The sequence below is a fragment of the Vipera ursinii genome (assembly GCF_947247035.1).
Source record: "Vipera ursinii genome assembly, chromosome: 7".
NCBI lineage: Eukaryota > Metazoa > Chordata > Lepidosauria > Squamata > Viperidae > Vipera > Vipera ursinii.
In genome coordinates, this window is record NC_139521.1 from 20,436,342 (window position 1) to 20,463,390 (window position 27,049).

The window sequence follows — 27,049 nt, forward strand, 5'->3', positions numbered from 1 at the left end:
AATGAGGTAAAGAAGAATCCTAGAGTGTCAGCTAAAGACCTACAGAAATCTCTGGCACATGCTAACATTTTTGTTGACACATCTACAATAAGGAAAACATTAAACAAGAATGGAGTACATGCGAGGACACCACGGAGGAAGCCATTGCTGTCCAAAAATATATTGCAGCACGTTTGAAGTTTGCAAAAGAGCACCTGGATGTTCCACAGCGCTACTGGCAAAATATACTGTGGATAGATGAAACCAAAATTGAGTTGTTTGGGAAAAACACACAACACTATGTGTGGAGAAAAAAAGGCACAGCACACCAACATCAAAACTTCATCCCCACTGTAAAACATGGCGGAGGGAGCATCATGGTTTGGAAATGAATTCCAGAGTTTATCAGGACATTTTGCAGGAAAACATACGACCATCTGTCCGCCAACTGAAGCTCCACAGAGGATGGGTGATGCAAGAGGACAATGACCCAAAGCATACAAGTAATTCAACAAAACAATGGCTTCAACAGAACAGAATACGCCTTCTGGAGTGGCCCAGTCAGAGTCCTGACCTCAACCTGATTGAAATGCTGTGGCATGACCTTAAGAGAGCGATTCACACCAGACCTCCCAAGAATATTGCTACACTGAAACAGTTTTGTGAAGAGCAGTGGTCCAAAATTACTCCAGATCATTGTGCAGGTCTGATCTACAACTACAGGAAACGTTTGGTTGAGGTTATTACTGCCAAAGGAGGGTCAACCAGTTATTAAGTCCAAAGGTTCACATACTTTTTCCACCCTGCACTGTGAATGTTTCCATCTTATGTTCAATTAAAACATGACAAGAGCTAATGTTTGTGTAGTATTATTTTAAGCAGACTGTGTTTTTCTATTGTTGTGACTTAAATGACGTTTAGAGCGCATTTTATGGCCAATTCATGCAAAACTCCACGTAATCCCAAAGGGTTCACATACTTTTTCTTGCAACTGTTCCTTAACCTGTCTCAGAACAATTCAAATCAGAATTTGATTGAAACTGAAGTATACAAGTAAAAGTGATTGTAAGGACCTGCCTCCATTTCTCTACCAAGAAAGCAGAACTCTTGAAACTGGCATCATTTCAAAAGGAACTTTTATTGGCAGGTACAGAAAGCATGAAAGCTAGGCAACCCAAATGACAGTGTTTCCTGCATTTTCTGGCAATTCTACTATAAAATCCAGAGATCTCTCCAGGGTGCTGAAGGGCTGGCCATCGCTTGCAATAATCCTGGCATTTTCTCATCTCCGCTTTGCCACTGCGCAGACAGGGCAGCTTGCCACATAGCTTTCAATGTCTTTTTTTATAGATGGCCACCAGATGGCCTTTTGGTCAAATGGAGAGTTTTCATGAATCCGAAATGCCCCACCATTTTCAAGTCATGACAGAGTGGCTCAATTTTTATACTTTGGGCTGTTGGCATGTATAACTTTTCTCCTACCCAGGGCAGTTCATCCCACATCGAGCAAAGGTTCTTATGGTTAAGGAACCATTCATCGGTTTCTAATGCTTGTCTAAACTCGACCCCTGATTCCCTTGTTCAAAGGTGGATTTTTCCTACCTCTGTGGTGGTTGGAGCCTCTACATCACTGCTCCCCAGCCTCAGTTTCTTTGCCTGAGTTCTCGTGGTTACAGGAGCTGCTAATTGTTTTGGGGTCATCAGGGGTTTGATTACTTCAGACTTTCAGCTATTGTATTGTGGCATCCGTGACGAGGCATCAGCTAAAAAGTTCTTTCCCCCAGAGATGTACTTGAGAAATCAAACCAGTGGAAATGCTGGGACCACCGAGCTTGTTTGGGGGACAATTTCCTTGGGGTTTGTAGTGCTTTAAGGTTCTTGTGATCGGTCCACACCTGAAAGGGGATTTTACTCCCTTCCAGAAAATGTCCCCATGTGAGCAGAGCCCATCACAACGCATATGTCTCCTTTTCCCACACTGCCCACCTCTGTTCTGTTTCAGTGATCTTTTTGTATATGTATGCACAAGGTTGCAATTTCCCCTCATGATACTCTTGGAGCAGCGTCGCCCCTACCGCAACATCCCTAACGTCTGCCTGAATGACAAATGGTTTCTCTGGGTCTGGGTGTTTTAACGCCGACTCAGCTGAAAAAAGTCTTTTTCTCAAAAGCTGCTTGGCACTCCATAATCCATTTCAATGGCTGACTGGGTTTTGGTTTTCCTATCTCTTTTGTTTTTAGGTTTGTGATGGGAAGGGCAATTTGAGCAAGAGAGAGAATAAACTGTCTGTATAGATTCATGAAGCCAAGGAAGCTTTGCAATTGCTTTCATGTGTGAGGCAGCACCCACTCCAACACTGCCCATACTTTCTCTGGGTCCATTTCTATCCCCTGGTGGGACATCCAGTAACCCAAGTAATTAATTTTTTCCTTGTGGAACTCGCACTTTGATAGCTCGGCCTAGAGGTGTGCTGCACGTAGCTTGTTTAAAACTGCTCTGACCAATTTGATATGCTCCTCCTTCGTCACGGTGAATATTTGGATGGCACCAAATACACCAGAATCCCGTTGTACAAGTGCTCCTGGAGAACCTCATTTATCAACTGCATGAATACTGAGGGCGCCCCTTGTAATCCAAAAGGCAGGATTCGGAACTGGAAGCACCCCACAGAGCAATTAAATGCCGTTTTCCACTCATCCCCTTCCTTTATCCTAACTCGGTAGTATGCTTCTCTTAAATCCAGTTTGGAGAATATTTTCCCCTTGGAAAGGTGAGCCAGCATGTCCTTCATTAATTGCAAGGGGTAGACGTTCTCACAAACAGCATTTAGAGACCAATAATACACACACAGAGGCATAGAGACCCATCTTTGTAATAATAGAGGAGCGGCTGTCTTTGGCTGTGCCGTCTGAATGAACCACGCTATTTTTTTTCTTTTTTTAAAAAAAAACAAGTTTTATTAATTTTCTAATTTTACATCCAAAATATTTATGAAGCAATGTGGTGACTGGATAATCAAAAGTCCAATAACAAAAATTTTTTGAACATAGGTCAGGATAGATCAACAAAAATACCCTCTTCATTCCCTTAATCATAATATCAAAATCAAATTAATACATTTCTGGTTGTGACAGAGTCAATTAGAACAATTATCAATACATTTTCAGATACTTATCCACGTCCTGTTTTTAAGTTTTATCTAATTTGAGTACTCCAAATTAGCCTATTGTATCTAAGAAACTTAATTTTTGGGTAACCCACATTTCCCCTATTTCATTATATAGTAGTTATCATATCTGAAATACATACATTGTTCATTTAAGTGCATTCTTGTTATATTTCAAAAACATATACTATTTATCATCTTTGTAATTATCAATGATTAACAAGGTATCTTTTGTTGTGTCATTCCAAGTTCATAATTCAAAGTTATGCTCCAGTAGCTAATTTTCATTGCCTTAAAAATCTAGGTCCTATATCTAAAATCAGTTTATATCTTTTAACAGTTCCCCTTAGCCCATTAAAAGAAATTTTAAGCTTATTACAAATCCCAATATTAAAAAAACCCATTTTTAAATCTAACTCTAGGTTTCTTTTTGTGCCAGGCAGGCTTCCATATCATTGCCTTTAACTTCTCAAATGTGTCTCCCTTTCTTCCTACACACATTATTTGAATCCAGGGAGACCATCCAGTTGTCAATTTTTTAAAGAGTGACCCCTTTATAGTCATTAAATTGTCGTTCTAATAAATCAGGTCTCTATGTATGGCATAGTATAATTATCATCAGGGCTTTTTTTCCTCATAGAACGCTCAGAACGGAGTTCCGGCACCTTTTTTGGATGGAACCTTGTAGGGTAGGCAAGGCGGGTTGTATGACATGTGTGAGTTCCGGCATCTTTTTCTTTTACAAAAAAAGCACTGATTATCATTAATTCAGTCTGGCCTTCTTCTTTCCATCTCATTGGGCTTAGGTAAGAGGTCATGTCTGGTGTTATAGTTTTTGGTTGGTTGGTTAGATTCTTAATGTACTGTATTTAAAGGCCTTTGGCATCCTCCATCTTAGTATTGCTTTCTTCGGCTTCTATTGTTTGTTGAATTGTAGATTTTATAGTTGAAATCGAAGTTTGGGCATCAAGGCTCTCAGCAAATTGTACTTGTTGTTCTTTAGAGTCCCCTATTTTGTTGTTGATTTCCTCCTGTTCTGTTAGTTTTTGGATTGTCAGTTCATCAATTTAAGTCAGAGTCTCATTTAGTGGGTTTATGCTGTCAGATTTGTCTTTAAGTCTGGCTTTCATTTGTTCAGTCATTGCCAAAATTGTATCAAGTATAAGTTTATAGTCAAGTGGTGGAATATATTTCTCCATTTCTTTGATGTTTACATATAGGTCTTTACTGGAGGCTATTTTAATAAGAGTCAGTGAATGACCACCTCCACTATTCCTAAAAGTTGTTTTCGGTGCCAGGTGTTCCCAATTCTTATCTTTAGAGATAATGTCAAGGACACATCAGTTACAGCCAGATCGCACGATAAAAAAAAAGTTTTACTTGCTATACCAGGGTTCGCCACAAGATGTCGTCAATAGCATGTAGAATCTTTTTCCAGACTAATATGAGGCTTTTATCCAATTAGTCCATTTTTTAGCAATAAACAGGGTAGAAGGTCCCCACAGAGATAAGAATGTTTTAGTAGCCCAAAAATTCCAGAGGTACAAATAGGGTTAGCTTAGTCATTTGGTTTCTTTTGAGGCTTTAAGTTTTAATTCCACAAGTAAGCAGTCGCCGATCTTTCAAGAGAGGGAGAGAAGATTTTCAAAAGAGTCCCACAGGGAAGTAATTAGGGAAGTAAGAAAGGTAAGGTCTCTTCCAGATTGCTTTGTTGTGCTTGACGGTGATTTTGGCTTTTGGCAGGGAGCGGCTTTCTTCGGGCCAGAGGAGCTGCTCTGGATCAAACAGAGGGCTGCCTCCCTTCCACAATCACAAGGAGGGCCTCCTCACAGTGGTCGCCCCTCCAGGCGACTTTTGACCCTTTTCAGGGTCTTCCAAGGAAGATAGATCGGACGGTGGGCAGAGCGTTCTTCCTATAAGTCCGCTGGTGCCGCGCACGCAGACCGGAATCCCCCGAGCTAAAAAATTTTCAATGAACTTCTGCAGCTCCTCAAGCTCTCTAGGAGTCATTGAATAGAGCTTGGGTTTAGGTAGCTTAGCTCCCGGCAGGATTTTGATGACACAATCGGTGGGGTGGTAGTTTGTCAGACCTTAACTTGCTGAAGACTTCAGCCAGATCTCGGTATTCTTTAGGTATGCTTTCTAATGGCCTATCGCTTGCAGCTGCCACCTCAGCTTCTTTTCAGTACCCTGTCCTGTGTCACAGCCTTCCATTTTGGGAACCTCAATTCCCCCATTCTCCAATTTACTCTCGGATTCCAAGTTTTCAACCACATCATCTCCAAAATCAGAGGCCATTCCATGCCAGGGGCTACAATGAATGTTATAGTCTCTGTATGATCCCCCATCATGAGTTCAATCAGCCAGATGGCCAGGGTAGCTGGAACTCCCCCTTAGATGGACCAATCTAACTGCCCAAAGGAAATGGGTTTCTTTAGCCTCCTCATCGGAATCCCCAAATTCTCCACTAGGGTTGGGCTGATTAGACAGCGGGTGAAACCTGAGTCTATTAATGCTTTTAAGACTACTTTCTCTTCCATCTCTGGGCTGAACACTTCTATGGGTCTGGTGAGGGGTGCAATGAGTCCACTTACCAGGGGTTTGTCATCCGAATCACTGTCAGAGGTTTCTGGCCATTTTTCCAGCAGATTTGGAGTTCCCCCTCTCTGTGGTTTGGAGGGCTGGACCTCTATTACTTCAGTGCCTCTCATGGTAGTCTCCCGGGTTTGCGGTGGTGGCTTTCCAGGTTTCCCTCCTACAATACAGTCTGCCCTCAGGATTGGCACTTTCTAACGGCACTTGGCTGCTCGGTGGCCTTCTTTGCCACATCTGAAACAGGCGGTCGAACACGGGTTCACGGTTGGAGTCTTCGCCATCTCTTTTTCCTTCTGAGGGGGAACATCTCCAGGTCTGGCCCATTCGCCATTGGCTGTGTACTAGGTCAATTTTGGCCTCTTCCACCATTATGTATCATCTGTGGAGGCATGCTGGATCCCCCCGGGCAATGCAAGCCTGGTAGAGGTTGTTGTTGAACCCATTCTTGAACAGGCCAATCAAGATTTCCTCCGGTCAGTTGAGGTGGCCCACCAAGTCTCTAAACTCCTTGGTGTACTCAGCCACTTGTTGTCTGCCCTGCGTTATGGTTTTGATTTGCTCCCTGGCTTTCCAATAGGCTAGCGGGTCCTCAAACCTCTGTCTCAGGGGTGCCATGAACAGATTAAAATTCCAGAGCTCAGGAGCATCGACGTTATGTAAGGACACCATCCACTGAGCAGCCACACCTTCCAGGACCTAGCACATCCCCGGTCCCCAGGGATGTCCTGCCCATATTCGTGCATGTAGCTCAGGACATGGACTAGGAAAAAGCGCAACTGCTGGGGTGATCCATCATACTTTACCCCTAAGGCTGGGACCTTGTGGTCAGGCAGTTGAGTCCCCCTCCTTCTGGCTCGGCGTCCATCTCCTCCAGCTGGGGTGGCACAGGATGGGGTGGTGACCTCGGCTGTTGCTCCAGCGGCTTCCAAGGCGCTTGTGGAAAGGCCGGGGTTTGCAAATTCACTCTCCTGGACCTCTTCTTCCCTGTCCCGACCCATGGCTATTGAACCCCGGCAGGGATCGGTCTCTTCTTCCTGGAGGTTTTTGAATGCTTCCACCAGCATGCCAATAGCTTGCTTGAGGAAGCAGTCGGAATGCGCTGGTTTCTCACCCTCATCTTCACTGACATTTAGCTATCTCTCCATCTTGCGCTTCCAACTGGGTTGATGGCTGCTAAGCTTGAGGGTGACTTTCCTGGCTTTTGTGTCCCAGTCGTCCTTCTTCCCCACCCCAATCAACCACCTTGTTTTCTTGGGAGTGTCTGCCTTGTTGGATGAGCTGGCGGAGTCCGAGCCGCTCGAGCAAGCCTTCAGCAAGGCCCCCTCCAAGCACTAGGTTTCTTTCTTCTCACCTCCATGATTAGACATTATTTTACACGGTCCCCACAGTAGGATTAGTCCTCTGGGTTGACCACTTTGCAGATCCTGCCTAATGTAAGGACCTGCCTCAGTTTCTCTACCAAGAAAGCAGAATTCTTGAAATTGGCACCATTTCAAAAGGAACATTTATTGGCAGGTACAGAAAGCAGGAAAGCTAGGCAGGATCTGAGGACTTCCCGCCCAAATCAATAGATTAAACCCACAAAACAATAACCCTATCCCTACTGTCTATCCAGTCAGTTAAAACAGGCCAACCCACAGGTGACATTGAGCTGTGGGAAAGCAACCGATAAGTCGCCTCTCTCAAAGTTGTTAGGTCTTCTGCAGTTCCTCCATGAGCGCTGAGATAAGGCAATTGGCCCCAAGCCATTCCTTTCACACCCCATCAAGGATATATCAAAGCAGATTGTCAGGACCCCCAAACCCTCCTCCCTTTCCTTAGCCATATATTCTGCTTTTGGGGCCTGCCATTCTGTTGGGAGAAGGGGAAACTTGCATGTTCTTGGGATAATTTCACTTTCTATATTCCCCTCCTCCCTCCATTCCCTTGAGATAGGAATGTGTCTCCCTTTATCAGGGAGACTGTTGCAGAGAATCGAAATTGGAGAACACCATGAGATGTGTGCCAACTGTGCCAGTTACCCGCTCATCAGACCACCTGTGAATTGGCTGGATTTCAAATGGACATTATTACTTTGGTGGAAGGAGGAATATTGCTTGCTTAACTATACAGTTTTGGCGGGCTTTTCCCCAGATCTCTCCTTGACTTCCCTACTATCACTAACCCCTAATAAAAGTATCCTTTTGAGACAACGCCTGTTTCAAGAGTTCTGCTTTCTTGGGTGGTTAGTTGAAGTGGGACCTTACACAGATAGAGGAAATGGTCTACGTGCACTACAAGCCTCCAGCTACCCCCTCCCCCATAGGAAAGTGGCAGAACCCAAATAACCTAAATCCAGCGAATATGCATGATTAATAATTGAGGGTTCTGACAGACTATAAATATTCCATTCAACTACTAGAAAGCTTTTCATAAGCCTTTCTATGTAAGAATGGCATACCTTTATTTTTAAGGCTAGGTAGAACCCTACTTCATCAGTTGAATTACATATTTTCTGTATTCCAAATACCTTTCAACTGCCCAAGGCTTGTTTTAAATTGTTCAAAATGTTTTTCTAAGACAGGTGCAGAGTATATCTTATAACTGACTGGCTAGGATGGTGTCATTTTATTTCTGAACTATTCAAAACAATTTAATTAGAATTGAAATATACTTTACCAATTTAAAACCAGGTCACGAAAACCTCATACAATAATACTAAACTAATAGCCGGAACTTGCAAGGTGCTGTGAAACATTTCAAGTGTCATATTGAGCATGATGATCTCAGATTTCATTGTAGAAATGTATAAAATTTTGTTTAATTTGTTAAGCAGAAGAAAAAAGAATTAGAGTGGAACAACGTCTCTTCAATTTTTTAACATACTGTACACCAGAAACTGCATATGAATCCCTGCTATTTTATATAGTTTCTTTGAATAAAGCATATATTTATAGGTGCTATTTCATTATCAAGATTATTTTTATTTCTCAGGCATTGTGTTTCAATCCAGTAAATAGTGTGGATGGGCTAAGAATCTCTAGCTATACCGGGGTAGGCAACCTTGGCTCTTTTATGACTCGTGGACTTCAACTCCCAGAATTCCTGACCCAGCATAGCTGGCTCAGGATAGCTGGCATAGCTGGCTCAGGAATTCTGGGAGTTGAAGTCCACGAGTCATAAAAGAGCCAAAGTTGCCTACCCCTAAGCTATACTAAGAATAAATTACCAATGTTAAATGAATTGTTAGGTACTGTCATGACATAAAATCATTGCATAAAAATGATGCCAAATATTTTGCAGCAGGTGACAGAACGTAACCAATCTAGGCTGTTCATCACCCACCCACTTAAGATGGATTATTCCTAGTTAGTCCTTGCAAGGGATTCCACCAGGAGACGACTTCCGGGTGGCAAGGCTATGCCGCCGGCAGCCGTTTAGGCTGTCAGCCCCGTCGCTCCGTAGAACTGCCGAAAACAGCGCCGATCAGCTGTTTTGGCGGCTCGGAAGCCCGGTCCTCGGGAGAAGAGGAGGGGGTGAGCGCCCAGGCAGGGGTAGAGCTCTCCCGGGCCGCCAGAGTTGAAACTCTGGTGGTTGAAGGATTGAGCCCCCCCAAAGCCTGAGTTTGCTCCGGACCTCGGGACGCCTCTGCTCCAGGGCTTTGGAGCAGAGTAGGATGCAGCAACCATCCCTGCCAGCGAGAGTGAACTTCGGATTACTTGGATGCAGGCAGAGCTGTACAGGAGAATCATGTCAGAGCAAGTATATGATCTTTAACTCAGTGGACTTTGTGGAGATTTTTAAAAAGTGAAAGTGCGTAATAGAATTGAGTGGGTGAAAATGGCTGCCAAATCATCTAAGGTTCCTAGAAATGCAGGGGCTTCCCCGGTGCAGCAATCTTCGTTACAGGCTTTAATGCCCCCTCCCCCTGCACCTGCACTAGCTTTGACAGTAAAAGATTTGCAGGATGTTTTGCAAGAGGCTATGAAAAAGCAATCTCAACAATTAGTTGAACTTATGGATGAGAAGCTTACAGAACTTATGGATGAGAAGCTAACAGAAATGAGGGCGACATCTTACTTGCATTTCAAGGCATGGCCGTTTGCACTGAGCGCTTGGACGAGAGAGTAGAAGAACTTAGTCAAAATAACATCAGATTAGATGCTAAAATGACGGATGCTGAAACAGTGATGGATAAGATTGACGACGATTTAACCATGGTCCAGTACCATGAGATGGATTTTGCTGTGAGAATTAGGGGCTTAAAAGAGGATTCTAAGGAAAATTTGAAAAAAGTAGTTTCAGAAGCCCTGGAAGGCATTTTGGAGCGTTCAGCAGGAGATATATGGTGGATATAGACAAAATATTTCGTGTTAATTCATGGATTGCAAGACAAAGGAAATTACCTAGAGATGTGGTGGTTTATTTTACAAAGAGAGCAATTAGAAATGAGGTCATTCAAGCTTTTTATAATAGTAAATTTGCAATTGAAAGAGCAAGAAGTTTTGATTTTAAAAGAGATCCCTCCAAAGATTTTAAGAAGAAGAAAGGAGTTTGCTTTTTTGGCAGAAGAATTAAGAAGACGGGATATTCAGTTCAGATGGGAGATTCCAGTGGGTATGGTGGTGATGTATGCAGGCAAGAGACATCGTCTTCTTACAGTGTTACAGGCACGTGATTTCTATGCCAATGTTTTAAAGGCAGTCCTTATACAACTTTTGGAATCCAAAAAGAAGAATGGTGAGGGAGAGCGTCAATTACAAAGTAAGAATGCACAAGGTGCTGAAGGAGTTACACAGCTGAAAGATGGAGAATTTCAGAAAGTTACAGGAGTGGATTAAATTTCAGTATCATCGGAGGAGGTTAGAGACCAAAGAATGACACGTGCTGCTGCTAGACGAATGAGACAAGAGCAAGAACAAGAACAGCAGAGAGTTATGACGGCACCTCAAAAGCTTACTTATAGTGAAGCAGTGGGAGGAGCGCGACCAAAGAGAGTGCAGGTGATTTTGGAAGAAGCGCTCCAAAAGCTTCAGGTCGCGAAAGATGGCGACAAAGTTTCTAACCTGGAATGTTAATGGTCTAAATTCACCACAGAAGAGAAAGAAAGTATTTCAATATTTAAAGCAATTTAAGAATGATGCTATTTGTCGACAAGAAACACATATTAGAGCCACGGATCAAAAGTATTTGTTAAACTCGAGGTTGGGTACACAGTTTATTGTTTCTGCAACTGATAAGAAAAATGGAGTGGTTATTTACGTTAAGAACACTTTGACAGCGGCTTTAATTGAAGCAGATAAACAAGGAAGATATGTTATAATTGAACTGTTAATAGAAGGCAAGAAAACGCTTTTGGTTGGACTATATGCTCCTAATCAACAACAAGGAGATTTTTACAGTTTACTACACAGCAAGATTATTCAGTGGGATTATAAATCTTGTATCTTGATGGGAGACTGGAATGGTGTTCTGGATGTACAAATGGACAAGGTTTTTTTTAAGCACCCCAAGTCGTGCTAAACTAACTGCCTAAATCTTTTTTTGAAATGAAGGATGACTTGGAATTGAGAGACGTTTGGAGAGAAAGGAATTTGAAAGAAAAAGACTTTACTTTTTTCTCCGACAGGCGTCAAAACAAGCCTTGGGCAGTTGAAAGGTATTTGGAATACAGAAAATATGTAATTCAACTGATGAAGTAGGGTTCTACCTAGCCTTAAAAATAAAGGTATGTCATTCTTACATAGAAAGGCTTATGAAAAGCTTTCTAGTAGTTGAATGGAATATTTATAGTCTGTCAGAACCCTCAATTATTAATCATGCATATTCGCTGGATTTAGGTTATTTGGGTTCTGCCACTTTCCTATGGGGGGAGGGGGGTAGCTGGGGGCTTGTAGTGCACATAGACCATTTCCTCTTTCTGTGTAAGGTCCCACTTCAACTAACCACCCAAGAAAGCAGAACTCTTGAAACAGGCGTTGTCTCAAAAGGATACTTTTATTAGGGGTTAGTGATAGTAGGGAAGTCAAGGAGAGATCTGGGGAAAAGCCAGCCAAAACTGTATAGTTAAGCAAGCAATATTCCTCCTTCCACCAAAGTAATAATGTCCATTTGAAATCCAGCCAATTCACAGGTGGTCTGATGAGCGGGTAACTGGCACAGTTGGCACACATCTCATGGTGTTCTCCAATTTTCTAGGATTAAGAAGATCAAGATTTGTCCAAGAACTATATCTGATCATAGTCCAGTATGGTTAGAGATAGAAAAAGATAATAGGGATAGATGGTCCTGGCGCTTAAATGAAAATTTGTTTAGATACCAGGAAAATGTGGAAGAGTGTAAAAAACAGATGAAGGAATTTTTTAAAATTAATATGCATAAAGGTACTTCTATTGAGATGGTTTGGGATGCAAGTAAAGCTTATATGAGAGGTGTATTAATATATTTGAACAATAAATATAGACATAAATTGGAATTTAGGAGGAAAGAATTAGAGGATGAAATTAAGGAAAAAGTAAAGGCTTTAATTTTGAATGCATCGGATGGGAAGATTAAAGAGGTAATTACTTTTTAAGGGGTCAGTTTGATAAGTTAATGGCAGATCAAGTGGCAACTAATTTACGGTATGCTAGACATAATACTTTTTGTAATGCTAATAAACCAGGTAGATGGTTAGCTTACTTGTTAAGGAAGAAGCAAAGGGCTTCTACTATAGATAGAATAGAACATAAGTGTAAAGTAGTGTACCAGCAGAGTCTTATTAAAAAGACTTTTGTTGATTTTTATTCTAAGTTGTATGCTAGAGATAAGATTAGAGATGTAGATATAGATAATTATTTGACAAGAGCTAATATTCCTCTTCTTACGCAAGAACAAAAGGAAGGGATGAATCAATTGATAACTGATGAAGAAATTTTTTTAGCAATCAAACAATTGAAAGTGGGTAAAGCGCCGGGTACTGACGGATTGACTGCTGTGTATTATAAAAATTTACAGTTAGAAATGGTGAAGCCTTTAAGGGAATTGTTTCAGACAATTCAAATGGGAGAAGGGGTACCTCCATCTTGGAAGACTGCTTTTATTTCTTTGATCCCGAAGGAAGACCAGGATGTCACCCAAGCCAAAAATTATAGGCCAATATCACTTTTGAATACGGACTATAAGATATTTCCAAAAGTTTTAGCTAACAGATTAATGAGGGAAATACAACAAGTAATTCATGGTGATCAAACTGGATTTATAAGTGGTAGACAAATGAAGAACAATGTGAGACATATTGTGGATTTATTGGAATTTTTGGAAAGAAACAATCAGATCCCCGCAGCGCTGATCTTTTTGGATGCTGAAAAAGCCTTTGATCAATTGGATTGGCAATTTTTGATGAAAGTATTAGAGAAAATGGAATTTTGGGATAAATTTTTACAACCAATTAGGGCAATATATCAAAAGCAAACAGCCCGTATAATAGTTAATAATAGCCTGACTGAATTATGTAATATTGAAAAAGGTACAAGGCACGGGTGCCCGTTGTCACCTCTATTATTTGTTTTAACATTGGAAATATTACTGATTAAAATACGTGATTTGGATAAAATTAAGGGAATCCAAATAAGAGATCAGGGTTATAGATTGAGGGCGTTTGCAGATGATCTGGTTGTTACAGTAACTCAGCCCGATTATTCAGTTGTAGAATTGATGGAGATAATAACGCAATATGGGAAAGTTTCTGGATTTAAGATCAATGTACAAAAAACTAAAATATTGTCTAAAAATATGACAGTATCACAAAAGGCTAACGGGATTTGAAATAGTTAAAAGGGTTAAATACTTGGGGATATATTTGTCAGCTTCAAATGTGAAGTTATATAAAAATAATTATGAAAAGTTATGGGGAAAAGTACAAAAAGAATTAGACAATTGGAAAAAATTACAATTATCTTTACTGGGAAGAATCGCAGCAGTGAAAATGAATGTTTTGCCAAAAATTTTATTTTTATTTCAAATGATACCTATACTTAAAAAGGATTTAAACTTGGAGGAATGGCAAAAAGGAGTTAATAAATTTGTTTGGGCAGGGAAAAAGCCACAAGTTAAATTTAAGATAATACAAGATATGCGTGAAAGAGGTGGTCTTAAAATGCCTAATTTCAAATTATATTATGAGGCTGCTGCTTTGTCAGCGATAAGCGACTGGTTTAATTTAACACAAGCAAGATTATTAAATCTTGAGGGTCATGATTTGTTATTTGGATGGCATGCATATTTATTGTATGATAAGAAGGTGGATAATGTGTTCAAGGTACATATTTTAAGGTATGCTCTGTTGCGAGTTTGGAAAAAGTATAGACATAAGTTAAATTATAAGATACCTATTTGGGCAATACCTAAACACGCAATAGAAAATATAAATGTTGGATTTAAACATGATGTGACTACATATAAGGAAATTTTAAGTTTTGAGAGGAATGTATGGCAATTAAAGTCATATAACTTAAAAGAAGAGAAGATTGTACAAACCTGGTTTCAGTATGGGCAATTACAGGCTAGATGGAAAGAGGACCAGAAAATTGGTTTTTCAATGATTGATGAAAATTTGGTAAAGCAAATTAGAGATCAAGGTCAAGCACATATAAAAAGGATATATATTGCATTGATAGAAATTGATTCAGAGACGGAACTTGTTAAAGATTGTATGATAAAGTGGGCTCAGAATTTTCAAGAAGTTATTACAATGGATACTTGGGAAAAGATCTGGGTTAGAAATGTAAAATTTACACAGGCCCAAAATTTAAGAGAGAATTTTTATAAAATGTTTTATAGGTGACACTTAGATCCTAAAAAATTAGCAAGTATGTATCCGAACTGCCAGCCCAAATGTTGGAGGTGTGGTTGTGAGGATGCAACGTATTTTCATATATGGTGGACTTGTAAAAAGGTTAAAGCTTTTTGGATTAAAATTTGGTGGAACATGCAAAAAATATTCAAGAAAAGGATAAAGTTTTCTCCGCAACTGTTTTTATTGGGTATTATCACAGATACCACCGTTGTGGACACTAAGTTGATGTTGAATTTAATTACGGCAGCGAGACTTTTAGTAGCGCAATATTGGAAGAAGGAAGAACTGCCGACTATAGAAGAATGGACTTTAAAAGTTTCTAAATTGGCAGAAATGGCAAAGATCTCAGCGTATTTGAAAGACCAATCGCAACAGAGATACATTGTGGAGTGGAGAAGATGGATTGATTACATCCAGAATAAATATGGGACTAAAAAGTTTCACTTAGCATTTGAATAAGTAGCGGATATATATGATGTATAACTAGCTCGTACTTATTTTACCAAGAGTTAAAGTGCAATAGAATTTAATATTTTATTGTTGTTTGCATATTTTAGATTATGTTTGTTTGTATTTTTATACCCTGTATTTTGCTCTGGGAAGTCAGGGAGGGGGGAAGGGAGGGTTGGAGGTTTGGGGAGAGGGGAGGGGGAGGGGGGTTTGTATTCAAAAATGTATTGTAAAACTTTTCAATTAAAAAAAGGGATTCCACCAGGAAATTCCAAGGATGTCAGCTGGACTGAGAAGCTGTAAAACACTTAAAAGAAGGCAGTGGTAAAACACGTGGATGTTTTTGCCAAGAAAATTACTCAGGCGTTTCCATAAATCACCAGAAGTTATCTTTGTTTTTAATATTGGATATATGAATAGAATCCATACTGCAGAACGTATGTGAAAACTACAAGATTAGAAATGAATGATGGAGTCTTTGAAAATATACAATATAAATAAAGCAAGATTCAAAGCATCAAAAGAGTCTGTTCATATTTCTGTTATAGGAGATACACACATATATGTAGCATTGGATCATTTCCCCCCAATATGGCAAGGCTTCTACTGAATTCCCCTGTTGGAGCATAAATTGAATCAAAATCAGAGGGAACATTTTGTTCACAGCTAGTTAAGAAGAGACAAAAATGCTATAACATTAAAAACTTTCTCAAATTCAAGGCATACAGCATTTTGCAGCCACAAGCTATTTTTTCTCCCAGCAGCTAAAGACCAGACAGGGGCAAATTGGGACAGATCACATACCTATTTTCTTCTCAGTATTTGATATATTAGCACCAAATTTCAGCAAAGGACACTAAGAGTTGCAAAAAAGGAGCAGAGTGGGTTGCTCATCTCTACTCTAGATCAAAGAATGAAATATGTTTTACTTTTGATTCTAAAAGGTGGTTCACACTGCATAATGTTCTTGTTATATAAAGGAAGAAATTGATCTGCATGAGGTACACATTAATGAATGCAGAATTTATAATAGAAAAGAATGTACATCAATCCACTTTGCCTAAATATTTTCATTTTTTAATCTGATCATACTGTACAATATCAACTCTTAAAAATTCAGCCACCAAGGGTGCTCAAAGATGGATCATTCTGAAAAAGATTATAAATCCATAGTTTTAGATGTTCAATCTAAATTATTGACTAGCCTGAGAAGTGAGAGTGTTCAAAATATGTCTTACTTTATCTGAATTATTGACAGAAATTTTTATGGAGCTAGACCAAAAGATACTGTTTTTCCATATTCCCTTTTTGAGACTCTGGTTCAGTACCAACTGTACTTGGTCTAGCAGAGCAGGGTATGTCCTTTGAGAAGAAGAGATGAAGTATTTTGATCTGCCAGGGAAAAGTCTTCATTATCCAACAGGAGCACTATGAACTTTTTGAATGCTTAGGAATAAAACAAGACTGGCAGTCTCAAGTGCAATTCGGTTATTTGAACAGTTCAGATAATTCAATGCATTAACCTTACATGTTACTTTAAAATGTAACCTTTAAACTTCATATTACAACAATACATTTCCTGCTCCCAGACCACACTCCAAAATCAATTAATCATCACTCGGACAAATATACCATCAACATTTTTAATTGGCACTGATGCACTCTTTTTTCAGATCCATCTGTCACAAAGACTATTTAAAACCTGACTTATTGGGCTTTGCTTAGAAAAGGATCTGGTTAATATCAGTGTGAAAAGACAACACTCATTCATCTACCATATACTGCTGCCTGATAATCCCTACCCTTTCCATAAATTGCTGATAAGAGCTGGTCTCAGGTCTTCCAACCAGTTGTAAATCAAGTAACAGCAGCTCCCATGCAGCAAGGTTAATTTTAGGTCACTATTTATCCAGCAAGAATGTTGACTTGACACTTAAGTGTGTTGCTTATAAATATGATAAATGGAGGAAACACCAGTGGAGTCTGTCAGGAAGAAGAAAAATATAAAGCAGTCCCTATGCTACAAAAGTATTTTATTAATTCATAGTAGTAGTTAATAACTAGGTTTTAAACAACAGTAAACATAATTTAAATCTTGCTCTCACTAAAGATTATACAAAACAAGTGGAAAGGTGAAGGAAGTTACTAAGATCAGCTCTAAACTACTGAATAATGATTTTAACTATAGCCTATTTGGTGGGCTCAGAACATTAAAGAGACACCAACAACACAGGTCCCTTGACAATACATGCACACACTCACATACTATTACTCATTATTCACTCTTCTCCACAGCTACTCCTACTTCTGGTCCTCCTACTACTCCCTGTTACTACTACTACTACTACCTGGAATATTACATTTACTACACTTGGAATAATGTGCTCAGTTTTGGTCACCATGATACAAAAGTTGAGATTCTAGAAAGAGTGTAGCAAAGATGAACAAAAATGATTAGGGGGACTGAAGGATAAAACTGTATAGTTGAATGAACTATGTACATCTAGTATAACAAAGAGAAGGACCAGGGGTGACTTGATAGCAGTCTTCCAATATTTAAGGAACTGCGACGGACAGGAAGGGGTCGACCTATTCTCCAAAGCACCTGAGGGTGGGACAAGAAGTAATGGTTGGAAACTTATCAGAGAGATCCAATCCAGTTCTTAACAATGAGAACAGTTAATCAGTGGAACAATTAATCAGTGGAACGGCTTGTCTTCAGAGGTTGTTTCTGCTCCAAACTGGGAGTTTTTAAAAAGAAATTGAACAGCCGTCTAAAAAAGCAGCCCCATCCTTTTGGGCACCAGGGACCAGTTCCATGGAAAAAGGTTTTTCCGCAGACCGGAGGGGGCATGGGTTTTGCATGCTGACTGCATCCTGCGGATGAGGCTTCACTTGTTTGCATGGCACAGTTGCTAGCATGCTGTAGCTCAAAACCAGTCCACAGACCAAAGTTTGTGGTCCTCTGGTCTAGGATCTCCTGCTTGAACTAGAAGACCTCCAAGGTTCCTTCGAACCTTATTATTCTATGTTCTATATATTGCAATGTGGCAGTGCAAGCTCTGCCACTTTTGAATTTGCATGTTGATTATGATGATTAGCACTATTAGTAGATTTTGTAAAGGACAAAGCTTGCAATGCGATACCACAATGCTCATTTCATCATTTGGACAAAAATCCCTGCTGCTGAGGACAGCCATTTGCATAATGATTAATATATTGTTTATGTTGATCAGCACTATGTCACTTGACATATTCTTTTAGTCTCGACTTATAGATCTCTTGGGTTCTGCTGGATGATGAGGATGGAACAACTTCTGTGCTCATAAGTTTTTGCATCTTAAATGTGACCCTAAGGGGGACCAATAAGAAGTATTTATTTTAACAAGTGCAGCTGTACCAACAGTGCTCTATTTACTATTAGATTATGTTCTGGGACATTGGTCATAAGTTCATTTTGTTCACAAGTCCAAACAAGCATACATATATGTGGCACACTGTAAACAAATCTTTTGATTTCTGGGACATTCTGGATGGAATTGTAGATAAGTTTGTTTGGATCAGTGAAAGTTCATAACTTGAAAGTTCATAAGTAATGTCTGTGTCAGTCACCAACATAAAGCTAGTTTACTTTTTAAAATTTCCTTCAATCAATGCTACAATTCATTGACAATATGAGTGAAAATTGCTTCAGACAGTATGAATGAAAACCAATCCATAGGACTGCAATGCCTATATTTCTAATTTTGCTAAACTTTTCTTACAGGGAAAAAAATAGTTTCTCTACATGAATTAGGATACCAAGTTGGCTCAATTTTCCATGAAACTATTCCTCTAAGCATGCACCACTAGCTGTAGCTTTGTCCATAAATTAGACCAGTGGTGGCGAACCTATGGCACACGTGCCACAGGTAGCACACAGAGCCATCCCTGTGGGCACGCACATCATTGCCGGGCTCCTCCCCTCCCCCTCTCCATGCATGCACAGTCCGGGAACAGCTGCGAGAGCTGGACGGGGTCAGGGAACCTATAAAAGGAGCAGTTTTGGTGGGAGAGTGAGTGAGCAGTCTTTGGAAGCGACCAGTGGTGGGTTTACAATCATTTTAACAACCAGTTATTTGCCTTGCCTTCCCTCTGTTTAGGTCGGGCTGGGCTGCTTGGGAGGGTCGACTGGGGAGGGGAAAGGAGGGTGGGGGTCATCAGGTCCTGGCTGAGGGAAGGCGAGGGGGTCTGGCTGGGGGGACAGGAGAGCTGGGACGCCTCCGTGGAGGAAAGCTACCCCCCGCCAGCCGAGCCTCTCATCCACACTGCGGTCATGTAGGATTGCATAGAAGGGGCACCGGGCAGGGGGCTGGGGGGGATTGGCAGGGGGGAATCAGACCCACCATCTCCCTTCCACAGTTGAAACCCATCAGCATTGGCAGAGATGGCCCTGGGATGGCGAGAAAGGAGCCCTCACCTGGTGTGGGCCCTGTCTACACAGTGGCTCTGACAGAGGCGGTGGCTGCTGCTCTGAGCCCCTTGACCGGTCAATCACACAAGGAAGCAAGAGGCGGTGGCAGTGATGCCTGCATTGCCAAGCCCATTCGGCTGCACATCTGGAAGCAAAGCTGTGCCAACCATCCTCGCGCTGGTGGGTGCAGCTGCGGGGGAAGGTGCCTGTGGTACATGCCCTCCCCTCCCCGCTGCCACCCCACATTGTCCCGCATGCATGGCCCGGAGGCGCACATGAGACAATGTGTGGCAGCAGCTGCAAAGGGTGGCCGCATGGCAGATCCTGCCTTCCCCCGCCGCCACCCCCACCAGCGCAAGGATGGTCAGCAGAGCTTCACTTCTGGATCTGCTGCCTGACACTATCAGCCCCTGCACAGAGGCCAGCTAGCAGCATGCTGGCTGTCCTGCATAATGGTGGACTGGCCACAGAGCCCCATCAGCATGGGTGGAAACGGCTCCAGGACAGCCAGAAGGAAGCCCTTGCCCAGCCGCATCCACTCGACGGATCTGACGGGGGTGGCTTCTGCTGTTCCGACTGGTCAACCATGCAGGGAAGCAGGAGGGGCAGCTGGTACGCGAATCCACTGCCTCGTCAGGCTGCTAGTGAGCACCCGAGGTGGCTCCAGACCCCCAGCTGTCCTGGAGCCATTTCCGCCTGTGTCTTTCTCATTATCAATTCTCTTACCTGCGTGTTGTCTGCACCCCACCCCGCAATTGCTCTACGCTTCGCAGCCCAGAGAGTGAGATTCACACACACACACCACCACCTCAGAGCCCCGTTCTTATTGTTCTAATACAGGGGTTTCCAAACTTGGCAACTTTAAGATTTGTGGACTTCAACTCCTCAGCATGTTTGCCTGAGGAATTCTGGCAGCCGAAGTCCACAGGTTTTAAAGTTGCCAAGTTTGGAGACCCCTGTTCTAATAAAATCAATGTTTTATTGTTTTACCATTCAACAGTCTTATTTTTGACAAACTGAATAGCCAAGTAAAAAAAGTTTTAAAAATGTCTGCAAGGAAACTAACGTTCATAACAGCATTGGGGGAGGAGGGAGAGAGGGAGAAAAAGGAGGAGGAGGAAACATATCTATCCTGTTACTTGCAATCTTTAATTTTTTTAAGCTCTTCAATGTTTAAACCAATTCAGGTATAGGTAGACCTCAACTTATAATAGTTCATTTAGTGACCATTCAAAGTTACAATGGCAATGAAAAAACTTACTTATGGTAATTTTTCACATTTACAACCTTTCCCCATGAAAATGTGATCAAAATTCAGATGCTTGGCAACTGCTTCATACTTATGACCATTGCTGTGTCTCAAAATCATGTAATCACCTTTTGCTACCTTCTGACAAGCAAAGTCAATGGGGAAGCCAGATTCACTTAACAACTGGGTTACTAACTTAACAATTAACAAAGGTAGGAAAAAAGTTAGGCACAATTTCTTGATCAGTCATGGCTTAAATATAGGGATTCCAAACAATTAACAAAGGTAGGAAAAAAGTTAGGCACAATTTCTTGATCAGTCATGGCTTAAATATAGGGATTCCAAACAATAAAAGCCATTTTGTATTAAAAATAAAATCAGGAAAACAAATTAGCAAAACTTCCTAACTTCCCAACTTCGCCCTGCTAATCACTGAAGCAAGTTATTTCTATGAAATGATATCCCCCATCAAACTAAACATTGTGATTGCTGTCAAACACAGCATTCCTCATTTGGTCTAATACATGAAATATTACATTTTACAGTTCTGAGCCTGCCAAAATCAATGCACCAAGGTGCCAGTAAAATGAAAGGGACCACACATGTACCAATGTCTGCAAGATTGGGGCTCATACCGCTGATCTGCATTTTAGGTATGTCAAAAGATTCCAGTTAAATAACAATTTAACAACTTACTTTTATTACCTACAAGGGCCACATGTAGTTGAGTTTCTGACTCTTCATTGACCTTCTTTACAACACTGTACCAATTTTCTAAGTTTTCAAAGCTCTGTTGGTTGGTAACATCATACACCAAAAGGACAGCCTGGAAAGAAAAGACTTATGTAAAGGGCAATATTAATGACAAAAAATCAAGACAACTAAATTGCATAAACTTAAGATAAGGGCTGATGCATAAAGATTCTTAATACATAAGTTCTGCACAAGGGGAAAGATAACCTTTCAAGTTCATGTATGCCACACAGATGCAAACAGGTCAAAATCAGCATATTCTATACAAAAATTAGTGATTACAAAATTACAGTTTTAAAAATGGTTTTGCATTCTTAATGTTGATAAAACAGAGCTGCAGTAAAAATGTATTTTTTATTTTTGCTCATAGACTTCAACTGTATCATACTGAGAATTTTATCTATGTATTAGATTACTACACCACCATAACCAAGCAATTTTTATTTATTAAATTTGTTTGCTGCCCATCTCACCACATTAAAAGCAATAAAACCACAAAAATATACATATACCTGATCATGATAAAGAAGGTCAGGAGGGTGGAAGCCAATCTAGCCTCAGGAAGCAAGATGTTCCATAGGACCAGAGGTGTGGCAGAGAAGGCTCCTCTGCTAGCAAATAGTGTGGACCAGACATTTCAAACACAAGGCCTGCAGCCAAATCCAGCCTGCCATGAGGTTAGATTTGGCCAGCGGAGCCACCTTAGAAATGGCCCAGGCCAACCAGGCACTGATCTACCACATGGTCAGCCTTAGATACGCAGTACTGCCTTGGAACCAGCGAAGAATCACTCCTGCCTCTCTCTCCGGGCATGCATACAGGAGGCAGCAAGCATGTGAGGCCTGGTGTCCCTGGGGACTGCATTCTGAGTGTTTCCCTTTCACCCAGGATGCCAGCCCTCACATGCATGACACCTCCTGGGTGCAGGCTCAGGGGGGAGACGGGGCAGTAGGTGGCCCCTCGCTGGCTCCAGGGCAGCATTGTAGATCTAAGGCTGACCACATTACACACCAAGTTGTATCTGTATGGCTCTCAGCTTACCTCTCCCAGAACCCGCGCATGTGATTGTGTGTGTGTGTGTGTGCACACGTGCAGGGCGGGGTGTGTGTGTGTCTCACTTCTTGCAGCTCCACACTGTGACATTGGGGAGGAAAAGAATGGGAGAGATAAGAGAAGCTGCAATGGGAGCTTCTTGCAGCCTTCCATGGGCTGGGGAAGGGAGCTGAGGGGGGAAGGGTATGATGCGATTGGCAGCTCATTGAGAAAAAGAAACAAGTACTCCAAAAAAAACAGCTTTCATTAGTATGCAGCCTGCCATTGCAGAAGGTCTCTGTTGAAGGCGTGGGGCTGCAAGGAGTGAGACACAACCCCCCACCAGCGGAAGGAAGGACGGAGGTCCAAGCTGTATTAGAGTAGGCTCCGCCCTGCACCAGGAAGCAATTACAAAGCTTCCTCAGATTTGCTAATTTTTACCGGCAATTCATTCCTTCTTTCACACAGATCACATTGCCATTACTAACTTACTAAAAACCAAAGGGGAAGGGAAGCTGAAGGCTTTGAAATGGACAGTAGAATGTCAAACCACATTTGAAAGACTGAAAAGACTATTTTCTGCAGAACCAGTTCGAAAACACCCTGATACTGATAAACCATTCATGATTCAAGCTAATGCCAGTGATGTAGCCATGGGGGCAGTACTAATGGAATGAAGCCTTGCACGTACACATCGAGGAAACTCACAGAGACAGAGTAGAGTTGGGCAGTCTGGGAGAAGGAGGCTTATGCTGTCAAATGGGCACTCCTAACCTGGCGGCATTTCCCAGAAGGGAACAAAATCTCCTTCCAGGTATGGACTGACCACAAAAACCTAGAAGCCCTAAAGATGCCTAGAAAACTAACCCCTAAACAAGCGAAGTGGTAGCAGCATTTCCACCAATTTAATTTCACCCTAAAGCACTTAAGAATTTCCTAGCTGATGGATTGTCCATGTTGCCATAATACAATAGTATGACAGAGATAACAGACCCACTCATGCCATCAAAACAGTTGGCAGCGCAATTCACCAGCTGAGTGTAAGCCAAAATCCAGAAGCCTCTAGCAAGCCAAGCAGGTATTGAATTCAAAAAGCGCCAGAGACCGAAGAATGGTTCCTAAGCCACAAGAACCTATGCACTATGACTGATGGACTGCCATGGGTGAGAGGGATGCTTTATTCTAAAAAACCAGAGACTGACTTTTATGCAGCTATGCCATCACTCAAAATCAACGGGTCATTTTGGGTTTGTAAAAACTTTACACCTAGTGAAATGGCAGTTTTGGTGGCCGTCTATAAAAAAGGACATTGAAAGCTATGTGGCTAGTTGCCCGATATGTGCTGCAGCTAAGAGGAGATAAAGGAAGACCCCAGGCTTGTTGCAAACAGTAGCAACCCCATCAGCACCTTGGAAAGAAATTTTTTATTTTATTTTTTTTATTATTTTTATATATTTCATTTTTATTCTTTACACACATATGTTAATTTTCCAAACAACGTGCGAACAGAGTTCATGATTCATTAATACATATACAAATTTTACTCTTTGGTTCTTTTTTCCAACCATTTATAAAATAAATTCCAGCTTTCATAATATTCTGTTTCTTCTTTGTCTTTTAGTCTCATAGTTAGTCTGTCCATCTCTGTGCATTCCAATATCTTCTTTATTTGCTCTTCTTCTGATGGTACTTATTCATTTTTCCAGCATTGTGCATAACTTATTCTTGCTGTGGTTATGATATGTAGAACCAAGTATGTATTTTGTTTATCAGTCTTTTCTGGTAATATACCTAATAAAAATAATTCGGGATTAAATGCTACATGTTCTCCTAATATATTTTCTAGCCAAGCATGTATTTTTCTCCAATAAGCTTTTACTTTATCACATGTCCACCAATAATATAGGTAATATGTACCTATATTATGTTTACATTTCCAACATTTGCCTGATACATTTTTAAACATTTTTGCTAATCTGGCTGGAGGTAAATGCCATCTATAAAACATTTTATACAGATTTTCTTTACATGCAGTTGACATTGTTAATTTATAATTTCTCTCCCACAATTTTTGCCATTCTTCTAACTCTATAGTATAAACAAAATTCTCCGCCCATCTTGTCATTGTCCCTTTAATTTGTTCACTTTCCATCTCTAAAGTTAACAAAAAATTATACATTTTTAAAATTAATTTCTCATGAGACATTAGTAATATCTTATCAAACACGTTTTGTTCTTTATAAAATCCATACATTTTCATATCTTTTTCATATCTATTTTGTATTTGTAATCGTACCCACCATGACATGTTGATACCCTGATGTTCCAGTTCTTGCTTCGATTTTAATGTCCCATCAATATTTAAAATATCTTTATATGTCCATGTTTTTTCAAAATCTAATAAGTTTACATGTGAAAAAGCTTCAATTGTTGATAACCACCCTGGAATTTTTACATATATTTTCATTTTGATTTTTTCCCATACAGTTATCAAAGCTTTTCTAATACAGTGGTTTTGAAAATATCTATGAATTTTGTTTTTCCCATACCATAAAAACACGTGCCATCCCAACTGTAAATCATGTCCCTCCAAGCATAACAACCTTTTATTCCTAAGCATTATCCATTCTTTCACCCATGTCAATACTGATGCTTGATAATACAAAGTCCACTCAGGTAAACCAAAACCCCCATTTTCTTTAGTATCTTGCAAAGTTTTCTTTCTTATTCTAGCTTTTTCCCCTGCCATATAAACTTCAAAACTAAAGAGTCCAACACTTTAAAAAAAAGTCCCCCAAGTTTTATCGGGATTGTCTGAAACAAAAATAAAATCTTAGGCAATATATTCATTCTAATTGTAGCTATCCTTCCTAGTAAGGACAATTTTAAATTCTTCCATTTTTCCAGGTCTAACTTTGTTTCAATAGTCTTATATAGTTGTCTTCTTTTAATGTTGAACATTTAGCTGATAAATATATACCCAAATATTTTACCTTTTTCACTATCTGTACCTCTATCACCTCTGATATTCGATTTTTTTGCTTATCCGTAACATTTTTCACTATTATTTTAGTTTTTTCCTTATTAATTTTTAATCCCGCTACTTCACCATATTGTCCCAATTTCTTCCACAATTCTGGAAACATATTCAAAGGATCTTCCAAAATGAATACCAAATCATCAGCAAATGCTTGTAATTTATATGTTTCACCTTTTAACTCCAAACCTCTAATAAGAAATTTCTATGGACTTTATTGTGGAGTTACAAGAAAGTGGGGGGATCGGACTTCCGGTGGCTGCGCGGCACCGAAGACAGCCTTCCCGGGCTGCCCGCGGCTCAGCTGAGTGTTTTTTCGCCCGAAACAGCGCCGATCAGCTGTTCGGGCGAATTTGAAGCCCCCTCCTCGGGAGAAGAGGAGGGGGTGAGGCCCCAGGTAGGGGTCGAGTTCTCCGGGGCCGCCTGAGCTTGGAGCTTGGGCGGCTGAAGGATTGAACTCCCCCGAAGCCTGGGTTGCTCCCAGCTGGCCAGCGTCTCTGCTCCGGACTTCTTGGAGCAGAGCCAGGCGTCTGCGACCACCCCTGCCTGAAGAAAGGACTATGGATTAAAAGGAGCAGGCAGAGCGGTACAAGAGGAAAAGGTGAAGAGGATTATTTTATTTTACTCTCGAGCTTGATGGACTTTTTAAACTTTAAGTGAAAGTGCGTCACAATTGAAAGTAAAAGATGGCGGCTAAACCTCCCCCTAAAACTCTTCGGAGTGGTGGATCTTCTCCGGTGCAACAATCATCATTACAGGCGTTGCACCCTCCTGATGTATTGACACCGAAGGACTTACGAGATGCTCTGGATAAACATGCCCAGGTACTTTTGGAATCAATCAATCAATCAATCGGTGATAAATTTGCACAGATGGAGGAGAAACTGGAGAAACTGGAGGAGAGAATGGAAGAGAGGATGGAACAGAAGTTCAGCGTGATGAAGGTAGACATTTTGTCTTCAGTGCATAAAGTGGCGGAATGTGTGGATGATTTGGATGAAAAAGTGGATGATTTGACTCAAAAGAATGCCATATTAGAAGCAAAAGTACGGGAGAATGAAGATTTAAGAGACAAAATGGAAAGGGAATTAAGTCTTGCTCAATATTACCAGATGCAGTTTGCTGTTAGAATCAGAGGCTTAAAAGAGAATATTAAGGAAGACTTAAAGCAGCTGGTTTCTGAGGCTCTCGAAGTGGTATTGAAACAGCCAGCATCTGAAATAAGAGAAGCTATGGATAAAGTGTTCCGTGTGAACTCATGGATTGCTAGACAGAGAAAGCTACCTAGAGATATGGTGGTCTACTTTGCAAAAAGAGAAATTAGAGATGAAGTTATACAAGCTGCCTATGATGCTAAAGTTGTGATTGCTGATCAAGAAGTCTTGGTTTTAAAAGAAATTCCTCCAAAGATTTTAAGGAAAAGGAAAGACTTCACATTTCTTGTGCAAGAGCTCAAGCAACGAGATATAAGGTTCAGATGGGAGATTCCAGATGGGCTGATGGTGATGCATGAAGGTAA

General features: G+C 40.8%; 1 protein-coding gene across 6 annotated transcripts in view; it reads right to left on the reverse strand.

Annotated features, from left to right (window-relative positions):
* RAB28 (RAB28, member RAS oncogene family) overlaps positions 1–27,049 on the reverse strand; it is a 175,169-nt gene that overhangs the window by 64,030 nt on the left and 84,090 nt on the right. For 4 of the 6 annotated variants that reach the window (XM_083366944.1, XM_083366942.1, XM_083366946.1 and 1 more), the window contains one exon: positions 21,405–21,534. In XM_083366944.1, the coding sequence (XP_083223070.1) occupies positions 21,405–21,534 (130 nt within the window). The remainder of the gene's footprint in view (positions 1–21,404; positions 21,535–27,049) is intronic. The other 2 variants (XM_083366945.1, XM_083366943.1) reach the window with 1 other exon arrangement.